Source organism: Bombina bombina, chromosome 1, assembly GCF_027579735.1.
Source record: "Bombina bombina isolate aBomBom1 chromosome 1, aBomBom1.pri, whole genome shotgun sequence".
NCBI lineage: Eukaryota > Metazoa > Chordata > Amphibia > Anura > Bombinatoridae > Bombina > Bombina bombina.
Window position 1 is genome coordinate 551429641 of NC_069499.1, and position 22394 is coordinate 551452034.

The 22394-nt window shown below is 41.0% G+C and overlaps 1 protein-coding gene across 6 annotated transcripts in view; it reads right to left on the minus strand.

Moving 5' to 3' along the window:
- Positions 1-660: 660 nt before the first annotated feature.
- Positions 661-22394, minus strand: part of QNG1 (Q-nucleotide N-glycosylase 1) — a 115073-nt gene continuing 93339 nt past the window's right edge. For all 6 annotated transcript variants that reach the window (XM_053698712.1, XM_053698710.1, XM_053698715.1 and 3 more), the window contains exons 4-5: positions 15760-15955; positions 661-1068 (exon numbers count right to left, since the gene is read on the minus strand). In XM_053698712.1, coding sequence (XP_053554687.1) covers positions 836-1068; positions 15760-15955 — 429 coding nt within the window. In that variant the 3' untranslated portion in view covers positions 661-835. The remainder of the gene's footprint in view (positions 1069-15759; positions 15956-22394) is intronic.

The window sequence follows — 22394 nt, forward strand, 5'->3', positions numbered from 1 at the left end:
AAGTCTACAGAAAGTTTAAAGAAACACTTGGGGCTTCTCCCAGTCCTTATATATGTAAAATACTACCTACATATCCAGTATGTTATCAGCTTTCAACCATGAGCAAGAAGCCATAAGTGACTGTATCACACTGAGTGAGCAGATGCATGGAGAGTGACCACAAATACACGAAACAAAAATTAATTGGATACTGTCACGTGCAAAGGTCTCGAAGTATGAAAGACAGGGATGATAATTATATATAGGGGGTATCCAGCTGTGGATCTTTCAAATACATTTGCATATAAATGATTCAATCATTGCAATATTATAGAATTCATCCCCAAACAAACCAGTGTATTTCATGTAACACTGCAAACACTTGCAACCATGTAATGACGCTCACATTACTGGAATCCATATTGGGAGAGCTCTTATTTTTGGGCAACAAAAACCACTTCAGGCAGGAATAGAGCCACAGTTCACATAACCACACTGAATATACTGGACTGATGAGTAAAGGAAGAGGAGGTTACTTATTAGGGAGGGTACTTTTTTTTGTGGCAACCTTACTTGAAGTAGCAAAAAGGAGTATAATGTAAAGAGAGAATCATACACACACTATTAAAACCTTACTAAATATCAAACAGCGTTAATATGAAATAAATTAAAAATGTAATATTTATATTTTGCAACATAATTTATTTAGGATTTGCCAATTAAGATACAAAAAGTAGAGGGGGCCAAACAAATTATTTTAAAACAAATTGTAATCAATCAAGTGCTTTACATAAGTGCTTAACATGTATTTTTGTGTGCACTAAAGTGCTTACAGTTTAGCAATTAAACTTCCCAGCTAATAGTAGATACAACGCACTCTATGAAATGGAACAACATTTATTTCTTTCCGGTAATCACGAGCGTAATCCCACAGAAAGTGGTCAATCAGGACTGGGTTGATCTCATTGCTCATTTCCTCTCCCTTCTCTTTGAAGAGCTCACGCATGTGCTCACAAATCAGTTCTACGGCCCATATAGAGCATCCTCTTATCTCCATTTCCTGAATATCTCCATTCTGGAACAGCCAAGCTGCATAAAAAAATTAAAAACAAAAAATCAACTTGTAATTCCTTTTGTGCTAGGGATTCCAAATGAATTTAGTTAAGGGCTATATTTATTCAGATACACCTCTCAAACAGTCACAAAGCAAAATAGCTCAATATAAAACTCTTTACATGAACATAAGAACACAGTGGAAGCGATGTTACTTAACATAGGAGGATCAAACGATAAACCCTTCTACAGAAGGCTGTTACTGTTTTCTCTGTATTGTAACAAGTGACTAAAAGGGACTCTCAAGTCAAAATGTAACTTTTATAATTCAGAGAGAGCATGCACTTTTAAACAACTTTCCTTTTTACTTACATTAACAAAATGTGTCTTTTTATATTTACACTTTTTGTCACCAGCTTCTACTGAGCATGTGCGAGAGTGCACAGAATATACGTAGATGCATTTGTGATAGGTTGGTGGCTGTCACATGATACAGGGGAGTGGAAATAGACATAAATTTGAAAACTGTAAAAAAGTAAATATAACTGTAATCATTCTCCAAAGAAGGGTACATTCATTTAAGAGATCCTCGAGAGTTGCAAGAAAAAGTTTGTGAACCCTTTGGAATTACCTGGATTTCTGCATAGATTACTCATAAAATGTGGTCAGATTTTTGTCTACGTCACAATTATAGACAAACACAATCTGACTTAACTAATAACACACAAACAGTTGTACTTTCACATTTCGATTAAAGACAATGAGTAATCATTTACAGAAAAGAAGAAAAAGTAAGTGAACCTCTGTGTTAAATTCTCCAAAATGTATTTAGAGTTAGGTGTTGGAAGTGTGGGTTGCACAGGTGCTCTGAGCTTTAAATAAAAGGTGCACAAAGTCTAGTTACTAAAAAAATATGTTCTTAATAAAGATCGGTTAGTGTGAATAATGCCTCAATTCTAACATCTTTCACAGGACCTTAGAAGATGCATTATAGAGATGCACAAAGCTGGAAAAGGTTAGCAAAGTTTTTGTAAAGACTTGGGTGTTTATCAATCCACAGTAAGACAAATTGTCTACAAATGGAGAAAATTCAGGACTGTTGCTACATAGGAGTGGCCGTCCTGCACAGATCACTCCAAGACAACAATAGGCAATCCTAAAAGAGGCGAAAAAGAACCCAAGGGTAACAGCAAAAAAACAAAAACTTGTTTATGTGCCCACTATCAGAAAAACAAGAATGGTGTTCTTAGGACATCACAAAAGAAAACATAATTTATGCTTACCAGATAAATTATTTTCCTTCCTGGCAGGGAGAGTCCACAACTTTATTCCTTACTTTTGGGAAATACAACACCTGGCCACCAGAGGAGGCAAAGACACCCCAGCCAAAGGCTTAAATATCCCTCCCACTTCCCCTATCCCCCAGTAATTCTGCCGAGGGAACAAGGAAAAGTAGGAGAAAGATCAGGGTATAAAGGTGCCAGAAGAAATAATATAAAAAAGAAGCCGACCAACAAAAATAAATTACGGGCGGGGTAGTGGACTCTCCCTGCCAGGAAGGAAAGGAATTTACCTGGTAAGCATACATTATGTTTTCCTTCCATAAGGCAGGGAGAGTCCACAACTTCATTCCTTACTGTTGGGAAAACTATACCCAAGCTCCAGAGGACACTGAATGAATAACGGGAGGGAACAAAAAAGAGGGGGACCCTATTCTGAGGGCACCACAGCCTGCAAAACCTTTTTCCCGAAAGCTGCTTCAGCCGAAGCAAACACATCAAACTTGTAAAATTTAGAAAAAGTGTGTAAGGAGGACCAAGTGGCCGCCTTACAAATCTGATCCATAGAGGCTTCGTTCTTAAAAGCCCAGGAAGAAGACACTGCTCTAATAGAATGAGCCGGTATTCTCTCAGGAGGCTCTCACCTCGCTGTCTCATACGCTAAGCGGATGACACTCCTCAACCAGACAGATAGGGAAGTCGTAGTAGCCTTCTGCCCCTTACTCTTCCCCGTATAGGTGACAAACAAAGAGGAAGATTGCCTGAATTCCTTAGTAGCCTGAAGATAGAACTTCAAGGCACGAACCACATCTAGATTTTGAAGCAAGCGTTCCTTCACTGAAGAAGGATTAGGACACAAAGAAGGAACAACAATTTCTTGATTAATGTTACAATCCAACACCGCCTTAGGGAGGAACCCTAATTTAGTGCGTAAAACCGCCTTATCAGCATGGAAAACAAAATAAGCGGGGTCACATTGCAAAGCAGAAATCTCAGAAACTGCGCACAGAGGCAATAGCCAAGAAAAAAAGAACCTTCCAAGATAACAATTTAATATCAACAGTATGCATAGGCTCAAACGAAGCCTGCTGCAAAACACTAAGAACAAGATTGAGGCTCCAAGGCGGAGCCCCAGAGCTAAACACAGGTCTGATCCTAGTCAGAGCCCTATCAAAGGACCGCACATCCAGAAGCTCAGCCAATCTCTTGTGCAGTAGCACCGACAGGTCCGATATCTGTCCCTTCAGGGAACTAGCAGATAGACCCTTCTCCAGTCCATCCTGGAGAAAAGATAAAATTCTGGCAACCTTAACCTTATGCCAGGAAAAGCCACCCTCTTCACACCAGTACAAGTAAGTCCTACACACTTTATGGTAGATACGACGAGTAACTGGCTTACGAGCTTGAAACAGAGTGTCGATGACACTTGCAGAAAACTCTCTCTTGGCTAAGACTAAGTCTTCAATCTCCACGCAGTCAGCCTCAGAAAATCTAGATTTTGATGAACAAAGTGACCCTGTATCAGCAGATCTCTGTGACAAGGTAACCTCCACTAAGGAGATGAGGACATCCCCACCAGATCCGCAAACCACGTCCTTTGCGGCCACGATGGAGCAATCAGAATCACTGATGCTTGCTCCTGCTTGATGCGAGCCACCACATGAGGGAGAAGCGGTAATGGAGGAAAAAGATATACGAGTCTAAACCTCCATGGTACTGATAGGGCATCTATCAGTTCCACCTGAGGATCCCTCTGACAGTCTGGAGAGTAGAAGTAGAGCGGATGAGATTTGAATCCTATCCGGTATCCCTAAGATACAACCTCCAGGACCCAAGGGTCCTGTACATCCTGGAACCAAACATCTGAAAAAAAGAGACAGTCTGCCCCCTACACGATCCGTCCCAGATCGGGGGCCGCCCCTTCATGTCGATTTGTTCTCGGCGGGATTCTTAGTCTGTTAGGACTTATTCCAGGACTGAGCCGGCTTCCAAGTACTCTTGGGCTGCACGGACTTAGATGAGGATTGCTGTCGTTGTGATTTGTCAGGATGAAAGGAACGAAAATTGCCGTCCCTTAGGCCTATTCTTCTTATCCTGCGGTAGGAAGGCACCTTTCCCTCTGGTAACCGTAGAAATAATGGACTCCAGCCCTGGACCAGATAAAATCTTCCCCTTGAAAGGAAGAGAAAGGAGTCTGGATTTAGAAGTCATATCCGCAGACCAAGACTTCAACCAGAGAGCCCGGCGGGCTAGGACCGCAAAGCCAGAAGCCTTTTCATTTAGGTGAATAATCTGTATATTTGCATCACAGATGAAGGCGTTAGCAATTCTCAGAGCCTTAATTCTCTCCTGAATATCCTCAAGGGGAGTCTCCACCTCAATGAGCTCAGACAGAGAGTCGCACCAGTAGGTAGCTGCTCCAGCAACCGCTGCTACAGCTGCCGCCGGTTGAAATAAAAAACCTTGTATGTTGAAACATCTTCCTCAGAAAAGTTTCCATCTTCTTATCCATAGGCTCTCTAAAAGAAGAACTATCCTCCAGAGGGATAGTAGTACACTTAGTCAGCGTAGAAATCACGCCATCCACCTTAGGGATGGAGCTCCATAAATCTAATTGAGAGTCAGGGACTGGGAATAATTTTTTAAAAGTAGACGAGGGGGAAAAAGAAGTTCCTATTCTTTCCCATTCGTTAATAATAATTTTCACCATCTTAACTGGCACAGGAAAAGTCAAAGGGACCATCCTGTCTTCGTAAACTCTGTCTAATTTAGGTATCTTAGGTTCCTCAGGGAGTTTAGCCTCTGGAACCTCTAGCGTAGACAGAACCTCCTTTAATAAAAAATGCAGATGCTCAATTTTAAATCTAAAGGAGGGTTCCTCCGTTGAAGGAGGTTTAGAAACCGAAGTCTCAGACTCAGAAAGTTCACCCTCTGGGACATAGTAGCTAAATCTGACAAATATTTAGATTACTCTAGATCAGGAGAACTATGTTTAACCTTTCTCTTACGTTTGCTAGAGGGAGGTAAGGCACTCAGGGCCACACACACTGCCGATTGTATCTGTGCAGTAAAGTCTGCAGGAAAAAAGCCCCCAGATGGAGGTTTAGTTTGGCCGCGGGGAACTACATGTGGAGCGGGTAGTGTAGAAAGGGTAGTAATCTCCCGAGAGACAGATTCCTGAGCGGTAGATAGCTCAGAGGTGCTAATAGCACTATGAATATTAGCAGGCTTGTCTCCCTTATCAGAGTCCTCCATAGCTAAGATATATTCACAGAAGAACAGACAAAAAAAAGAATGCTTTTATTAAAAAAAACAAAAAACGGCACCTTTATAATCCCAATGGCTGGGGCATTCAACACCTCTTAGACCCAGGTAGATTACGATGAAAACGCTCTCTCCTTAGGAGTGATGTCCGCAGCAGGATTGTAGGAAAATTAAAAGGCCGCACTGCGTCACGTGGTGCGTAGGACAGGACTTCCCTTGCTATGAAAAAGGCGCTAAGCTATTATGAGCTGCGCAACACTGAAACCTGTTTGTTCCAAGCCAAAAGCCCACAGTCTATGAGCCCAAAAAACTCTCACATTAAAGCAGTTATAAGTAACCCCTTGCTGTTCAAATCTCACTGAAGGAGATATTAACCCTTGATCCTATTGAGGCATAAAGGAGCCACACTGTGACCCTGTATAGTAAAAGTGTATGTATATATATATATATATATATATATATATATATATATATATATACACACATATACACACACAGTGTATATATATATATATATATATATACATACACGGTCTTACCCTCCATGATCCATGCTGTGGAACTGGCACAGCCTCTCAAGTGACAGTCTTGCAGCGACGCTCTGACATGGAGTTGAGTGTGTAACAGCAAGCAGTAAAACTCATCAACACTGATTGCTCAGGAGCTGTTAGGCGACAGTCTGGATGGGTTCACAGAAAAGACTCTAACTTTCATCAATACTCTCACTGAGAGGTTGACATGATTACTTAAAACTCCAGTCCTTTCTTGAAGGGAACATACCCATTACAAGACTATCCAAATCTTCTGACACTTCTCTGCCACCTCCTATAATGACGAAAGGCAAAGAATGACTGGGGGATAGGGGAAGTGGGAGGGATATTTAAGCCTTTGGCTGGGGTGTCTTTGACTCCTCCTGTTGGCCAAGTGTTGTATTTCCCAACAGTAATAAATTAATTTGTGGACTCTCCTTGCCTTATGGAAGGAAACCACTGCTTTCTAAAAAAAAAAAATAATAATTGTGATATGTCTCAAGTTTCCCAGGATCGCCTGGATTTCCACAATGCTTCTGGGAAAATGTGCTGTTGACGTATGAGACAAAAGTTGAACATTTTGGCAAAAACATGTGTACAGCAAACCCTTATCCCAACTGTGACAAAACATGGTAGAGGGAACATCATGGTTTAAGGCTGTTTTGCTGCCTCAAGGCCTGGATGCCTTACAATCATTAAGGGAACAATTAATTGGAAAGTGTATCAAGCCATTTTACAGGAGAATGTCAGGGCAGCAGTCCATGACCTCCAGCTTAAGAGAGGTTGGGTGATGCAACAAGTCAATGACCCAAAGCACACAAGTAAATCAACTAAAGAATGGCTGAAAAAAAAGAACATTCTCATTTGAAATGACCAAGTAAGAGTCCAGGCATTAACCCAATTGAGATGCTATGGCATGATCTGAAGAGGGTTGTTGTGCAATCAAGACAACCCAGAAATAATGATGAATTGAAACAGATTGGTAGGGAAGAATAGACCAAAATGCATCCTCAATGTTGTGCAAGTCTATTAAGCAGCTAAACAGAATGAGAAACAGTCTGCCAGGAACGAACAGCAGCATCAATTGCTTGTTCTATGGCCCAGTTGCCACCTGGTAGTAGCTTCTTTCTGCCCAATTGTGCTTTTCACAGAGGAAAACTTTCCTGTAGTATATCAGTCTGATCCCGCCGACATGGTCAGTCCAGCCCCGAAATACCAGGCAATTCTCCTCTGAACAAGGAACATGACAACCCCAGACGATCGTTTCGGCCTCCTTTGGGCCTCGTCAGTGAGGTGCAGCCATATCCCTCTAAGCACATTGGGCAAGGAGTCCACGTCTGGTTTCCCCCATCACCCTTAGGGAGACTATCCCCAGGGTCATATTTACTCTATTTATTCTATTAAGCAGCTACATGAAACTTTGGTGTAGGTTGTTGCTGCTAAAGGAGGATCTACAAGTTACTAAATTCAATGGTTCACATTTTCCAGTCTGCATTGTGAATGAGTACTCAATGTCTCAAATGCAAATTTGAAAAGCACAACTGTTTGTGTGTTATCCGTTTTGTCAGATTGTGTTTGTCTATAATTGTAACTAAGATGAAGATAAAACCACATATTAGGAGTAATCAATGCAGAAATCCAGGTAATTCCAATGGGTTCCCAAACGTAGTAAAATTTGGTTAAATTATTGTGAGTAAAAACGATGAGGGAAACAACCTCCCCCACTATGAATTTATATTTAAAGGGACATGATACCCATTTTTTTCTTTTATGATTCAGATAGAGTAAGCAACTCTCCAATTTACTTATATTATCGCATTTGTTTTGTTCTCTTGGATACCTAGGTAGGCTCAGGAGCTGTCTCATGTTATTGGCTCATCCAAAGCATTCAGCAACCTCCCAGTAGTACATTGGTTCTCCTTCATCAAAGAATACCAAGAGAATGAAGCAAATTAGATAATAGAAGTAATTGGAAAGTTGTTTAAAATTGTATTCTCTGTGTGAATAATGAAAGAAAATTTTTGGGTTTCATGTCTCTTTAAATATATCAGTGTTAGTATGTGCATACAATTTTTACCAGCACATTCTATGGCTTCAAATTGTAACATAATACAATAAAATATTAAAACAGAATAATCAACACCATAATAATAAAAAGGAAGCCAACACTTTAAAATTAAATGGATAGAATCATACATGGGTGCATTTTTAGTTTTAAAGGGACATAATACGTATATGCAAAATCCCTTAAAATGCATGATGCAGCATAACTGTAAAAAGCTGACAGGAAAATATCACCTGAACATCTCTATGTAAAAAAGGAAGAGATTTCACCTCACTATTTCCTCAGCTCACCAGAGTAACTGCTGTGTAAAAAGTTATCTTTCAGTTACTGCCCAGCGGCAGGTTTAAAAAAAGAAACAAACAGCAGCCAATCAGCATCAGCAGTGCTGAGGTCATGAACTGTTTTACTGTGATTTCATGAGATTTCATAGTAAATTTCCTTAAACTGAATAGGGAAATAACAGGAGTGTGCATGAGGCACGTTCCATTGCAAGTCCCGGGACAGTCATACTGATTGGCTGCTTAAAGTCCTTTACAATGGGATGTGAATACTTATGACATTTTGAGGTAAAATATCTTTCTTTTTTACATGTTTTGTTGATATCTAGTCAAATTTTTACAGCTACACTGCATTCTTTTCAAGTGTTTCAACATTTGGGTATCATATACCTTTAAAGGGACAATCTACACCAGAATTTTTATTATTTGAAAAGATAGATAATCCCTGTATTACCCATTCACCAGTTTTGTATACCCAACACTGTTATATTAATATATGTTTTACCTCTGTGATTACCTTGTATCTAAGCCTCTGCAGACTGCCCCCGTATCTCAGTGCTTTTGACAGACATGCATTTTAGCCAATCAGTGCAGACTCCTAAATAACTCCACGGGAGTAAGCACAATGTTATCTATATGACACACATGAACTAGTACTGTCTAACTGTGAAAAGCTTTCAAAATGCTCTGAGCTAGGAGGCGGTTTAGAAATCAGTTTGAGCCTACCTAGGTTTAGCTTTTCAAAAATACCACCAAGGGAACAAAGCAAATTTGATAATAAAAGTAAATTGGAAAGTTGTTTAAAATTGCATGCCCTATCTGAATCATAAAAGTTGAATTTTGACTAGGCTGTCCCTTTAAATAAAATAATTTTTCCAATATACTTTCATTAGAAAAAATGCTTCTAGTAAGTTATTACTGCTTTTCAGTGACATACATATTAGAAAAAATGCTTCTAGTAAGTTATTACTGCTTTTCAGTGACGTACATATGTTGCGAGGGCTTGTGCACCATAATTTGAAAACCACACCTTCTCAGAGTCAGCAGTGGCTCAGATACAATACACACCGCCATTAGCACTCTGAGTTTGAATAATAGTGTACAGGGCCCTCACAGCATATGAGCATATGCCACTGAAAAATAGTAAAAACTTACTAGAAGCATTTTTGCTAAAGTAGTAAGTTTATTGCAAAAATAATTATATTTCAAATTGAAACACACAAAGTACATTTCAATGTTGACCTTTCTATCCCTTTACAGACGTGTAAGACTTTGTTTTGTCAAAATCAATTATTAAACTTTAGCCTAAAGTGAAACTAGCTAATAGCCCATTCACTTCACTTAAAGGGACATAAAATCTAACATTTTTCTTTCATTATTCAGATAGAGAAAGAAAAATTGATAATAGGAGTAAAAACAGAATTTATGTTTACCTGATAAATTACTTTCTCCAACGGTGTGTCCGGTCCACGGCGTCATCCTTACTTGTGGGATATTCTCTTCCCCAACAGGAAATGGCAAAGAGCCCAGCAAAGCTGGTCACATGATCCCTCCTAGGCTCCGCCTACCCCAGTCATTCGACCGACGTTAAGGAGGAATATTTGCATAGGAGAAATCATATGATACCGTGGTGACTGTAGTTAAAGAAAATAAATTATCAGACCTGATTAAAAAACCAGGGCGGGCCGTGGACCGGACACACCGTTGGAGAAAGTAATTTATCAGGTAAACATAAATTCTGTTTTCTCCAACATAGGTGTGTCCGGTCCACGGCGTCATCCTTACTTGTGGGAACCAATACCAAAGCTTTAGGACACGGATGAAGGGAGGGAGCAAATCAGGTCACCTAGATGGAAGGCACCACGGCTTGCAAAACCTTTCTCCCAAAAATAGCCTCAGAAGAAGCAAAAGTATCAAATTTGTAAAATTTAGTAAAAGTGTGCAGTGAAGACCAAGTCGCTGCCTTACATATCTGATCAACAGAAGCCTCGTTCTTGAAGGCCCATGTGGAAGCCACAGCCCTAGTGGAATGAGCTGTGATTCTTTCAGGAGGCTGCCGTCCGGCAGTCTCATAAGCCAATCTGATGATGCTTTTAATCCAAAAAGAGAGAGAGGTAGAAGTTGCTTTTTGACCTCTCCTTTTACCAGAATAAACAACAAACAAGGAAGATGTTTGTCTAAAATCCTTTGTAGCATCTAAATAGAATTTTAGAGCACGAACAACATCCAAATTGTGCAACAAACGTTCCTTCTTTGAAACTGGATTCGGACACAAAGAAGGCACGACTATCTCCTGGTTAATGTTTTTGTTAGAAACAACTTTCGGAAGAAAACCAGGTTTAGTACGTAAAACCACCTTATCTGCATGGAACACCAGATAAGGAGGAGAACACTGCAGAGCAGATAATTCTGAAACTCTTCTAGCAGAAGAAATTGCAACCAAAAACAAAACTTTCCAAGATAATAACTTGATATCAACGGAATGTAAGGGTTCCAACGGAACCCCCTGAAGAACGGAAAGAACTAAATTGAGACTCCAAGGAGGAGTCAAAGGTTTGTAAACAGGCTTGATTCTAACCAGAGCCTGAACAAAGGCTTGAACATCTGGCACAGCTGCCAGCTTTTTGTGAAGTAACACAGACAAGGCAGAAATCTGTCCCTTCAAGGAACTTGCAGATAATCCTTTCTCCAAACCTTCTTGAAGAAAGGATAGAATCTTAGGAATTTTTACCTTGTCCCAAGGGAATCCTTTAGATTCACACCAACAGATATATTTTTTCCATATTTTGTGGTAAATTTTTCTAGTTACAGGCTTTCTGGCCTGAACAAGAGTATCAATGACAGAATCTGAGAACCCTCGCTTTGATAAGATCAAGCGTTCAATCTCCAAGCAGTCAGTTGGAGTGAGACCAGATTCAGGTGTTCGAACGGACCTTGAACAAGAAGGTCTCGTCTCAAAGGTAGCTTCCATGGTGGAGCCGATGACATATTCACCAGGTCTGCATACCAAGTCCTGCGTGGCCACGCAGGAGCTATCAAGATCACCGATGCCCTCTCCTGATTGATCCTGGCTACCAGCCTGGGGATGAGAGGAAACGGCGGGAATACATAAGCTAGTTTGAAGGTCCAAGGTGCTACTAGTGCATCCACTAGAGTCGCCTTGGGATCCCTGGATCTGGACCCGTAGCAAGGAACCTTGAAGTTCTGACGAGAGGCCATCAGATCCACGTCTGGAATGCCCCACAATTGAGTAATTTGGGCAAAGATTTCCGGATGGAGTTCCCACTCCCCCGGATGAAATGTCTGACGACTCAGAAAATCCGCTTCCCAATTTTCCACTCCTGGGATGTGGATTGCAGACAAGTGGCAGGAGTGAGTCTCCGCCCATTGAATGATTTTGGTCACTTCTTCCATCGCCAGGGAACTCCTTGTTCCCCCCTGATGGTTGATGTACGCAACAGTCGTCATGTTGTCTGATTGAAACCGTATGAACTTGGCCTTTGCTAGGTGAGGCCAAGCCTTGAGAGCATTGAATATCGCTCTCAGTTCCAGAATATTTATCGGGAGAAGAGATTCTTCCCGAGACCAAAGACCCTGAGCTTTCAGGGGTCCCCAGACCGCGCCCCAGCCCACCAGGCTGGCGTCGGTCGTGACAATGACCCACTCTGGTCTGCGGAAGCTCATCCCCTGTGACAGGTTGTCCAGGGACAGCCACCAACGGAGTGAATCTCTGGTCCTCTGATCTACTTGTATCGTCGGAGACAAGTCTGTATAGTCCCCATTCCACTGACTGAGCATGCACAGTTGTAATGGTCTTAGATGAATTCGCGCAAAAGGAACTATGTCCATTGCCGCTACCATCAAACCTATTACTTCCATGCCCTGCGCTATGGAAGGAAGAGGAACAGAATGAAGTCTTTGACAAGAGTTTAGAAGTTTTGATTTTCTGGCCTCTGTCAGAAAAATCCTCATTTCTAAGGAGTCTATTATTGTTCCCAAGAAGGGAACCCTTGTTGACGGAGATAGAGAACTTTTTTCTACGTTCACTTTCCACCCGTGAGATCTGAGAAAGGCCAGGACAATGTCCGTGTGAGCCTTTGCTTGAGGAAGGGACGAAGCTTGAATCAGAATGTCGTCCAAGTAAGGTACTACTGCAATGCCCCTTGGTCTTAGCACCGCTAGAAGGGACCCTAGTACCTTTGTGAAAATCCTTGGAGCAGTGGCTAATCCGAACGGAAGTGCCACAAACTGGAAATGCTTGTCCAGGAATGCGAACCTTAGGAACCGATGATGTTCCTTGTGGATAGGAATATGTAGATACGCATCCTTTAAATCCACCGTGGTCATGAATTGACCTTCCTGGATGGAAGGAAGAATTGTTCGAATGGTTTCCATTTTGAACGATGGAACCTTGAGAAACTTGTTTAGGATCTTGAGATCTAAGATTGGTCTGAATGTTCCCTTTTTTTTTGGGAACAACGAACAGATTGGAGTAGAACCCCATCCCTTGTTCTTCTAATGGAACAGGATGAATCACTCCCATTTTTAACAGGTCTTCTACACAATGTAAGAATGCCTGTCTTTTTATGTGGTCTGAAGACAATTGAGACCTGTGGAACCTCCCCCTTGGGGGAAGCCCCTTGAATTCCAGAAGATAACCTTGGGAGACTATTTCTAGTGCCCAAGGATCCAGAACATCTCTTGCCCAAGCCTGAGCGAAGAGAGAGAGTCTGCCCCCCACCAGATCCGGTCCCGGATCGGGGGCCAACATCTCATGCTGTCTTGGTAGCAGTGGCAGGTTTTTTGGCCTGCTTTCCTTTGTTCCAGCCTTGCATTGGTCTCCAGGCTGGCTTGGCTTGAGAAGTATTACCCTCTTGCTTAGAGGACGTAGCACTTGGGGCTGGTCCGTTTCTGCGAAAGGGACGAAAATTAGGTTTATTTTTGGCCTTGAAAGACCTATCCTGAGGAAGGGCGTGGCCCTTGCCCCCAGTGATATCAGAGATAATCTCTTTCAAGTCAGGGCCAAACAGCGTTTTCCCCTTGAAAGGAATGTTAAGCAATTTGTTCTTGGAAGACGCATCCGCTGACCAAGATTTTAACCAAAGCGCTCTGCGCTGCACAATCGGATTCTGTCCATAATCTCCTCATAAGGAGGAGAATCACTATCGATCGCCTTTACTAGCTCATCGAACCAGAAACACGCGGCTGTAGTGACAGGGACAATGCATGAAATTGGTTGTAGAAGGTAACCCTGCTGAACAAACATCTTTTTAAGCAAACCTTCTAATTTTTTATCCATAGGATCTTTGAAAGCACAACTATCTTCTATGGGTATAGTGGTGCGTTTGTTTAAAGTAGAAACCGCTCCCTCGACCTTGGGGACTGTCTGCCATAAGTCCTTTCTGGGGTCGACCATAGGAAACAATTTTTTAAATATGGGGGGAGGGACGAAAGGTATACCGGGCCTTTCCCATTCTTTATTTACAATGTCCGCCACCCGCTTGGGTATAGGAAAAGCTTCTGGGAGCCCCGGGACCTCTAGGAACTTGTCCATTTTACACAGTTTCTCTGGGATGATCAAATTCTCACAATCATCCAGAGTGGATAATACCTCCTTAAGCAGAGCGCGGAGATGTTCCAACTTAAATTTAAATGTAATCACATCGGGTTCAGCTTGTTGAGAAATTTTCCCTGAATCCGAAATTTCTCCCTCAGACAAAACCTCCCTGGCCCCCTCAGACTGGTGTAGGGGCATTTCAGAACCATTATCATCAGCGTCCTCATGCTCTTCAGTATCTAAAACAGAGCAGTCGCGCTTACGCTGATAAGTGGGCATTTTGGCTAAAATGTTTTTGATAGAATTATCCATTACAGCCGTTAATTGTTGCATAGTAAGGAGTATTGGCGCGCTAGATGTACTAGGGGCCTCCTGAGTGGGCAAGACTCGTGTAGACGAAGGAGGGAATGATGCAGTACCATGCTTACTCCCCTCACTTGAGGAATCATCTTGGGCATCATTTTCAGTGTCACATAAATCACATTTATTTAAATGAGAAGGAACCCTGGCTTCCCCACATTCAGAACACAGTCTATCTGGTAGTTCAGACATGTTAAACAGGCATAAACTTGATAACAAAGTACAAAAAACGTTTTAAAATAAAATCGTTACTGTCACTTTAAATTTTAAACTGAACACACTTTATTACTGCAATTGCGAAAAAGTATGAAGGAATTGTTCAAAATTCACCAAAATTTCACCACAGTGTCTTAAAGCCTTAAAAGTATTGCACACCAAATTTGGAAGCTTTAACCCTTAAAATAACGGAACCGGAGCCGTTTTTAACTTTAACCCCTTTACAGTCCCTGGTATCTGCTTTGCTGAGACCCAACCAAGCCCAAAGGGGAATACGATACCAAATGACGCCTTCAGAAAGTCTTTTCTATGTATTAGAGCTCCTCACACATGCGACTGCATGTCATGCCTCTCAAAAAACAAGTGCGCAATACCGGCGCGAAAATGAGGCTCTGCCTATGATTAGGGAAAGCCCCTAAAGAATAAGGTGTCTAAAACAGTGCCTGCCGATATTATTTTACCAAAATACCCAGATTAAATGATTCCTCAAGGCTAAATATGTGTAATATATGAATCGATTTAGCCCAGAAAATGTCTACAGTCTTAATAAGCCCTTGTGAAGCCCTTATTTACTATCTGAATAAAAATGGCTTACCGGATCCCATAGGGAAAATGACAGCTTCCAGCATTACATCGTCTTGTTAGAATGTGTCATACCTCAAGCAGCAAAAGACTGCTCACTGTTCCCCCAACTGAAGTTAAATCCTCTCAACAGTCCTGTGTGGAACAGCCATGGATTTTAGTAACGGTTGCTAAAATCATTTTCCTCTTACAAACAGAAATCTTCATCTCTTTTCTGTTTCAGAGTAAATAGTACATACCAGCACTATTTTAAAATAACAAACTCTCGATTGAATAATAAAAACTACAGTTAAACACTAAAAAACTCTAAGCCATCTCCGTGGAGATGTTGCCTGTACAACGGCAAAGAGAATGACTGGGGTAGGCGGAGCCTAGGAGGGATCATGTGACCAGCTTTGCTGGGCTCTTTGCCATTTCCTGTTGGGGAAGAGAATATCCCACAAGTAAGGATGACGCCGTGGACCGGACACACCTATGTTGGAGAAATAGAAAGTTGCATGCTCTATCTGAATCATGAAAAAAAAAATTGGGTTTAGTGTCCCTTTAAGTTACACACACCTGAAATAAATTATATTTAATATTAAAATAAACAAACCTTCTTTTAACTTTTTCATCAGCTCATCTGAATATCTCATGGTCCCAAAATGAACCAGGGCTTGAGGAATCCTGTAGTCTGCAAACATTGTTATTTTATGGATGTCATAAAAGTTGCCGTCGCCTTGGCCTCCCAGTACGCCCCAGGTGTCGCCAACCAGGATCTGGACACGCTTATAAAAAGCAACTTGTTTACCCTGTAAATGACAGAAAATTATTAAATAAATAGATTCACTAAAACACACACAAATTTTCCTTTCATTATTAGAAATATATCGAAAAATCATTGTACAAATCAAATTACACAGTGAAGTTAATAATGGTACAAAAGAGTTTCATGAAAACAAATATTAACTCAGATACTCATAGGCTGGCATACATTCATTATTATTTATTAGGTTACTTACTTTTGCTGTAAAATACCTATGACAATTCTACTTGTTTCACTGCTTCCAAAGAAGCTTTATCATACTTACATAGTGAAATGGTCCTGAGCTAGCAGCATTCTACACAGCACAAGGTCAGTCACATCTGTCCCTGATTGTCCCCAACAAAGAAGACCAGGAACATAAATTCCACATAAAACATATATCCAAGAGCTAAATCGATTTGCAAAGTCTTGTAAATTATGCTTACAAAACCACAGTTTTACATTATTTTAAAAGAAAAATTCTATGGAAATTTTAGAATGTGATGTATACTTTTATATAAATTGCCCTCTGACAGTGTAAGGGTTTAACCTATAGAGAGAGGACAAAGCATTGTCCCTGGACGAGCACTTGGAATGCAGCTGTTTGTCCACCTAACTTTGTGGGATCAATCACATGCATACAGTGAATGGTTTGTTAATATGGAATACAGAGACGATCACCAAGCTCTAAATGTGTCTATTTGTGGACAGGGTTGCAAGCAAAAACTGTTTAGACCTGGTTTTATATGGATGATTTTCCCACAGATAGTTGGGAAAGTTAATTTCTTTCTTGGTAGTGAGAGTCCATGAGTCCTTACTCTTAGAAATTACATCAACTGTCCACCAGAAGGAGGCAAAGACATACTGTGAGAGCCCTAAATATCCCTCCTACTTCCCCTTCCCTCCCAGTAGTGCTTTTAGCTGAGGAAAGTAAGAAAGATACTAGGGTATAGTACTAAAAACTAGTACTGCCACACCCAGAAAGAAATTGAGTGGTTTGTGGACTCTCACTACTAATAAAGAAATTAATTTATCATCAGGTAAGAATGCATTTTGTTTTCTTTCTAATGGTAGTGGGAGTCCATAAGTCTTTACTCTTTGGGAAACAATACTCAAGCTTTGGGGTCCACGAAAAAACTGGGTGGGACACCGCTAAGGCAGGCACCTATTTACTGGGAACCACCACCTGAAGAACCTGTCAAAAACTGTCTCTGCTGAGGCAAAAACATTGAAATGATTACATTTAGTAAGGGTATGTAGCAACAACAAAATTGTGGCCTTGCAATTTGTTCTACAGAAGCCTCATTCTTGAAAGCCCAGAATGTGGACACCGGGCATGTAGAATGAGCAGTACTTCTTGAAGACGATTGCTGACCCACCACCAAGTAAGCTTCACAAATCAAGTTTCTTAACCAAAAAGACAAAGGCATTGCTATAGCCTTCTACCCCTTATTTACCAGGAAACACTACAAACAAACTAGAAGACTGGCAAAAATCTTTAGTCGCTTGGAGATAGAATATTAGTTCCTTAACCACATCTAAATTATGCAAAAGCCTTTCCCTAGAACTACTGGGGTTAGGACAAAAAAAGGTAAAACAATCTCCAGATTAATATTTTATGTTGATATTACCTTAGGCAGAAAACCAAACCTAGTCTGCAGGAAAGCCTCATCCTGATGAAATACCAGATAAGGAGGTCCGCTAAAAATATCTGATAATTCTCTACAAGCAGAAGAGATGGCCAGCAAAAAAGGACACCTACCAAGTCAGCATCTTGATATCCAAAGAATGTATTGGTTTAAAAGGAGGATGCTGTAAGACTCTAAGAACCAAATTAAGGCTTCAAAGAGAAGCAATGGGTTTATTGACAGGCTTGATCCTTCTTAGTGCCTGTACAAAGAATTGAATATCAGGCAAACAAGCTAACTTCCTGTGTAACAGAACCAACAGGGCAGAGATCTGGCCCTTTAAGGAGCTGGATGATACGCCCTTTTCCAGACCCTCCTAAAGGAATTTAAGAATCCAAGGAATTTTCACAGAATGTCAAGAGAAACACTGATCTGAACACCAATAATCCTTCCATATCTTATGGTAAACTTTTCTAGTGATCGGTTTGCGTACCTGTATCAAAGTGTTAATAAATAAGTCAGAGAAACCTCTCTGCAATAGAATTAACCGTTCAATTTCCAAGCAGTTAAACTGAGAGACTGCAGATTTGGATAAAAGAATGACCGATCTCTGAGAAAGCCGCCAGGGAGGAGCACTGGACATCCATACCAGGTCCATATACCAGGTCCTATGAGGCCACGCTGGAGCTATAAAAATTGATGATTCCTTCTCCTGCTTGATCTGCGCAAATACTCAGGACAATCAGAGGAAACATATAAACCAGATGATACCGCCACGGAACAGTCAAGGCATCTATTCAGTTGGAAGCTTGTGATTTAGACGGGATACCATGAGATCTGTCTTGGGAACGCCCCACCTGGACAGGGGGAGATTGAAAACCTTCCAATTTACAGACCATTCCCCTAATAGAGAGCTTCCTGGGATATCGATGGCTGAAATGGTGCATTGATGCATTTCCGCCTAGGACATAATACGAGACACCTCCTTGTTCCCCACTGATGATTTATGTACACCACTATTGTAACATTGTCAGATTAGAAGCAAACAAAAGGAACAGAGCATAGACGAGGTCACGCTTGTAAGGCATTGAAAATTGCCCTAAGTTCTAGGATACTGATGAGCAAAGGCTTCTCATGAAGCGACCAAACTCCATTAACTCTCAGCGGACCCCAAACCTCCTTTCCAACAGGACAGACTGGCATCCGTGGTGATTATTTCTCACGTCAGACGGTGGAAACTCATGCCCAGAGATACTGGGGAGGGGAGATCCACCAGGACAGCAACTGTCTGGTAGGAGGATCCAAGGACACTAACTGAGAAGGATCGGAGTGGTCTCCGTTGCACTGCCTTAGCATGTACAGTTGTAGAGGTCTCAGATAAAACCGTGCAAATTGACAGATATAAGATAAAGAAGTATGTATATATGTACACAATGTGATTTAAAGTAATGACATCTGATTATACCTACAAGCTCAACCCCTTTTATCAGCTATTTAAAAAACACAAATAAACCTTAAAAAGCTAATTCAAATACTTTTTTTACCCTGCAGTTGGCGAAAAAAAGTAATTGGAAACACGTTAAGGGAAAAACAATTTTACTGTTTACTGTCACTTTAAATCCAGACTCCATCTTATTGACTGATACCACACAATCTGTAACAGGAAAACTAGTGGCTTGAGAATGCGACTGCAGAACAGATGCTAGATAATTGCTGCAAAGCTGAGCTGGTGGACAAATAAGTACAGTTTTACATAGTAGACACTTGTCAGTTGAATAAACAATATCCAAGAGACTATCCTCAGATAATAAAGGGCTAGTTTTTTGGGACAACAGCTCAACAATGTCCCACAATGCGATATAATATGTACTGTGCAAGCTTGCAATCTAACCAATATGTTCCCCCTAGTGCTCCGGTAAGGTGCCTTACCCCCTCCAAATGACTATGGAACAGTGTGGTGCAAACCGTAATGGCCGTGGTTTGATAGCTTCTTCTAGAAGAAGTGAGAAAGAGGAAGGTGGATGGGCGCCACTAGATTTACTGCAGTTGAAAAACAAATTAACCCCCACTGCCCCACCGTAGCATCCACAGCTAGTACCGATGTAGATACAGCCATTCCTCTGAGACATTAGAGACATAGCCCCCTAGTATCAGCAGGCCTCTATTCTGGGCTTCTCACTGTTAAATGAAGTATACACATGAAGAATAAACACTCCCCAGCCAGTAAGTAAACATACCAGCCCAATAATCGTAAATAAATGTCCCAATGCAGAAACTGCCATCTCAAGTAGTTCACTATGGCAAAAAGAGGGCTGGGATCTTCACTACCAGAGTACATGTAAAGCACACTGAAGTATGGTCCTTCTTCATACTTCTCCTGTCCACCGAAGTCTGTCGGAAAAAACACAAAATAAATGGTGGACCTTGAAATCTTGTAACTAACAGCAGCAGGATCCTAAAGGAGAAGTACATCTATCTGACCATAACAGGAAGAGGCTTGGGAACTTCCCAGCGACACCCTTGGCTGCTGAAGTGTAAAATACTTTACTGAAAAGATTTAATAGTACCAACTGGCTATTCCATATCCACTCTTCAGGGAACTATCAACTGAGGGTAAAAACAGCAAAACTAAGGGTTAACAGCCTAAAACATTGCTGTTGGATTTACATTCTGGAACAAATATTGTTTAAGCATAGTGCAGTGAAGCTTGTTTGCTTTTTTGATATTCTGAGGGCTAGCAGTGGGCCTTTGCTTTCCATGTGCACTATTTATAGGACTTTGCCGATTTCCTTCTATATACTAGGTAAAAACATGTGTAATTCCCAACCATAAGGACGTGTGGACTCTCAATAACATTAGATAGAAATGGGCACCAGGGTTAACCCTGGGCACCAGGGTTAGCATTGTGTCCCTAAAATAAATATGTTACAGTAGGGACAGCTACAAAAAAACTTGGAAGAGAAAAAGAGTCATGCTATAGTTTCACTGTTTTATATTCAGCCCCACATTTATGCCTTACCAGGGATTTGAACAAAGAGCACTGAACCTAAGATCTAAACATGCCCCTCAAAAAGTAACATACAACCGCAGACCTTCTTAAATTTTCAGGAGGGTGCAAGGGACTGGGAGGCTGAGTCACTGCAACCTATGGGTGGGCAGGGGTGAAGTCTTGGTAAAGAGTGACCTGGGTGGTTCCAGTTTCAAGAAAGCTGTGGGAAGGACGGGAGGGCAGAGAGTCCAAACTGTGACTGTCCCACAAAATGCAGTACAGTTGGTGGATCTGCAACCTGAGAAATACCAATGGTGTACCTGGAGGTTTGGACCTAGGGTACAGTCGGGGAAACTGTACAGGTAAAGAGATCCAGCATCTTAGCCAGCTGCAATATCAATGATACACACCTTGTTTCCTTCTGCAACAGAGGTCATTAAAACGTATGAATAGAATCCTGCTAAACTACAAAAATATAACACTGACACTTAGCAGACAAGTAAATATAGGAAGGAGACTAACCCGAATGACTTTTAAAAGGTTTGTAACTTTTACTGTCTCTGCTCTGTTAGAGAAAGTCTCATTAACATGGAATCTATGATGATTCCAAGAAAAGTTACTTTGGTTTGAGAAGATAGAGAACTTTTTGGTTTGTTGATTCTACAGTCATGACTCAGAAGGAACAACAAAAGTTTGTTGGTATGAGATACTGCTAAAAGTAAAAAAATTGAGCTTGTACCAAGATATCATCCAGGTAAGGTATTACTGAAATACCTTGAGACCGAATTACAGCCAAGAGTGTACCCAGAACCTTTGAAAAAATATTAGGAGCAGTTTCCAGACCAAATGGAAGTGCAATGAACTGATAATGTTCGTCCTTGAAGGCAAAATGCAGGCACTAATGAATCCTGATCATCAGATAGAATTTCACCCTCAAAAGACAAATCTGAGGAATTTGAATCTGAATCTGTAAGTAACTGAGTAGCAGAATTAATATGGTGAGCATCAGAAGGGTCTCAGTCATCATATACTCGCTGTTTCTTTCAGACTCTTTTGCGCTTACTTGAAAGCGGTAAAACTGCCATCTCTGACACAGTAGAAAACAAATATTTCTCCAAATCTGGAGAAATTTCTGAAGGTCTCCCTTGAACTGTACAAATAGAGAGAGGACAGAGTCCTTTAGAGGCAATGGCAGTTGTAGACTGCTTAGCATGCATGAGGAGATCCATTCATGAGCAACATAACTGAGCAACATAACTGAGCTGGAGAAATAACAGATATTTAATTACAAAAAATACATGTAATAAAAAAAAAATCAGAGGATCTATCAGATGTTATTGGGTTAGTTCCACAGTGATCCATGAGGAATATAGCATAAAAAGGCTATGCAAAGAAAAAGCCTATAATTGTGAATTGTGTAAGAACTTAAAGTGAATGTAAAGTTTAATGAATAAGTGCCGGTATCTAAAAAAGGAAATTTATTCTTACCTGATAAATTTGTTTCTTTTACGATACGATGAGTCCACGGATTTCATCCTTACTTGTGGGATATCGCCTCCTGGTCAGCAGGAGGAGGCAAAGAGCTACACAGCAGAGCTGCATAAATAGCTCCTCCCTTCCCTCCCAACCCAGTCATTCAACCGAAGTTAGGAAGAGAAAGGAAAAGCCAAGGAGCAGAGGTGACTGAAGTTTAACAAAAATAAAGACCTGTCTCATAAAAACAGGGAGGGCCGTGGACTCATCGTATTGTAAAAGAAATTTATCAAGAATAAATTTCCTTTTCTTTTACAAGATACGATGAGTCCATGGATTTCATCCTTACTTGTGGG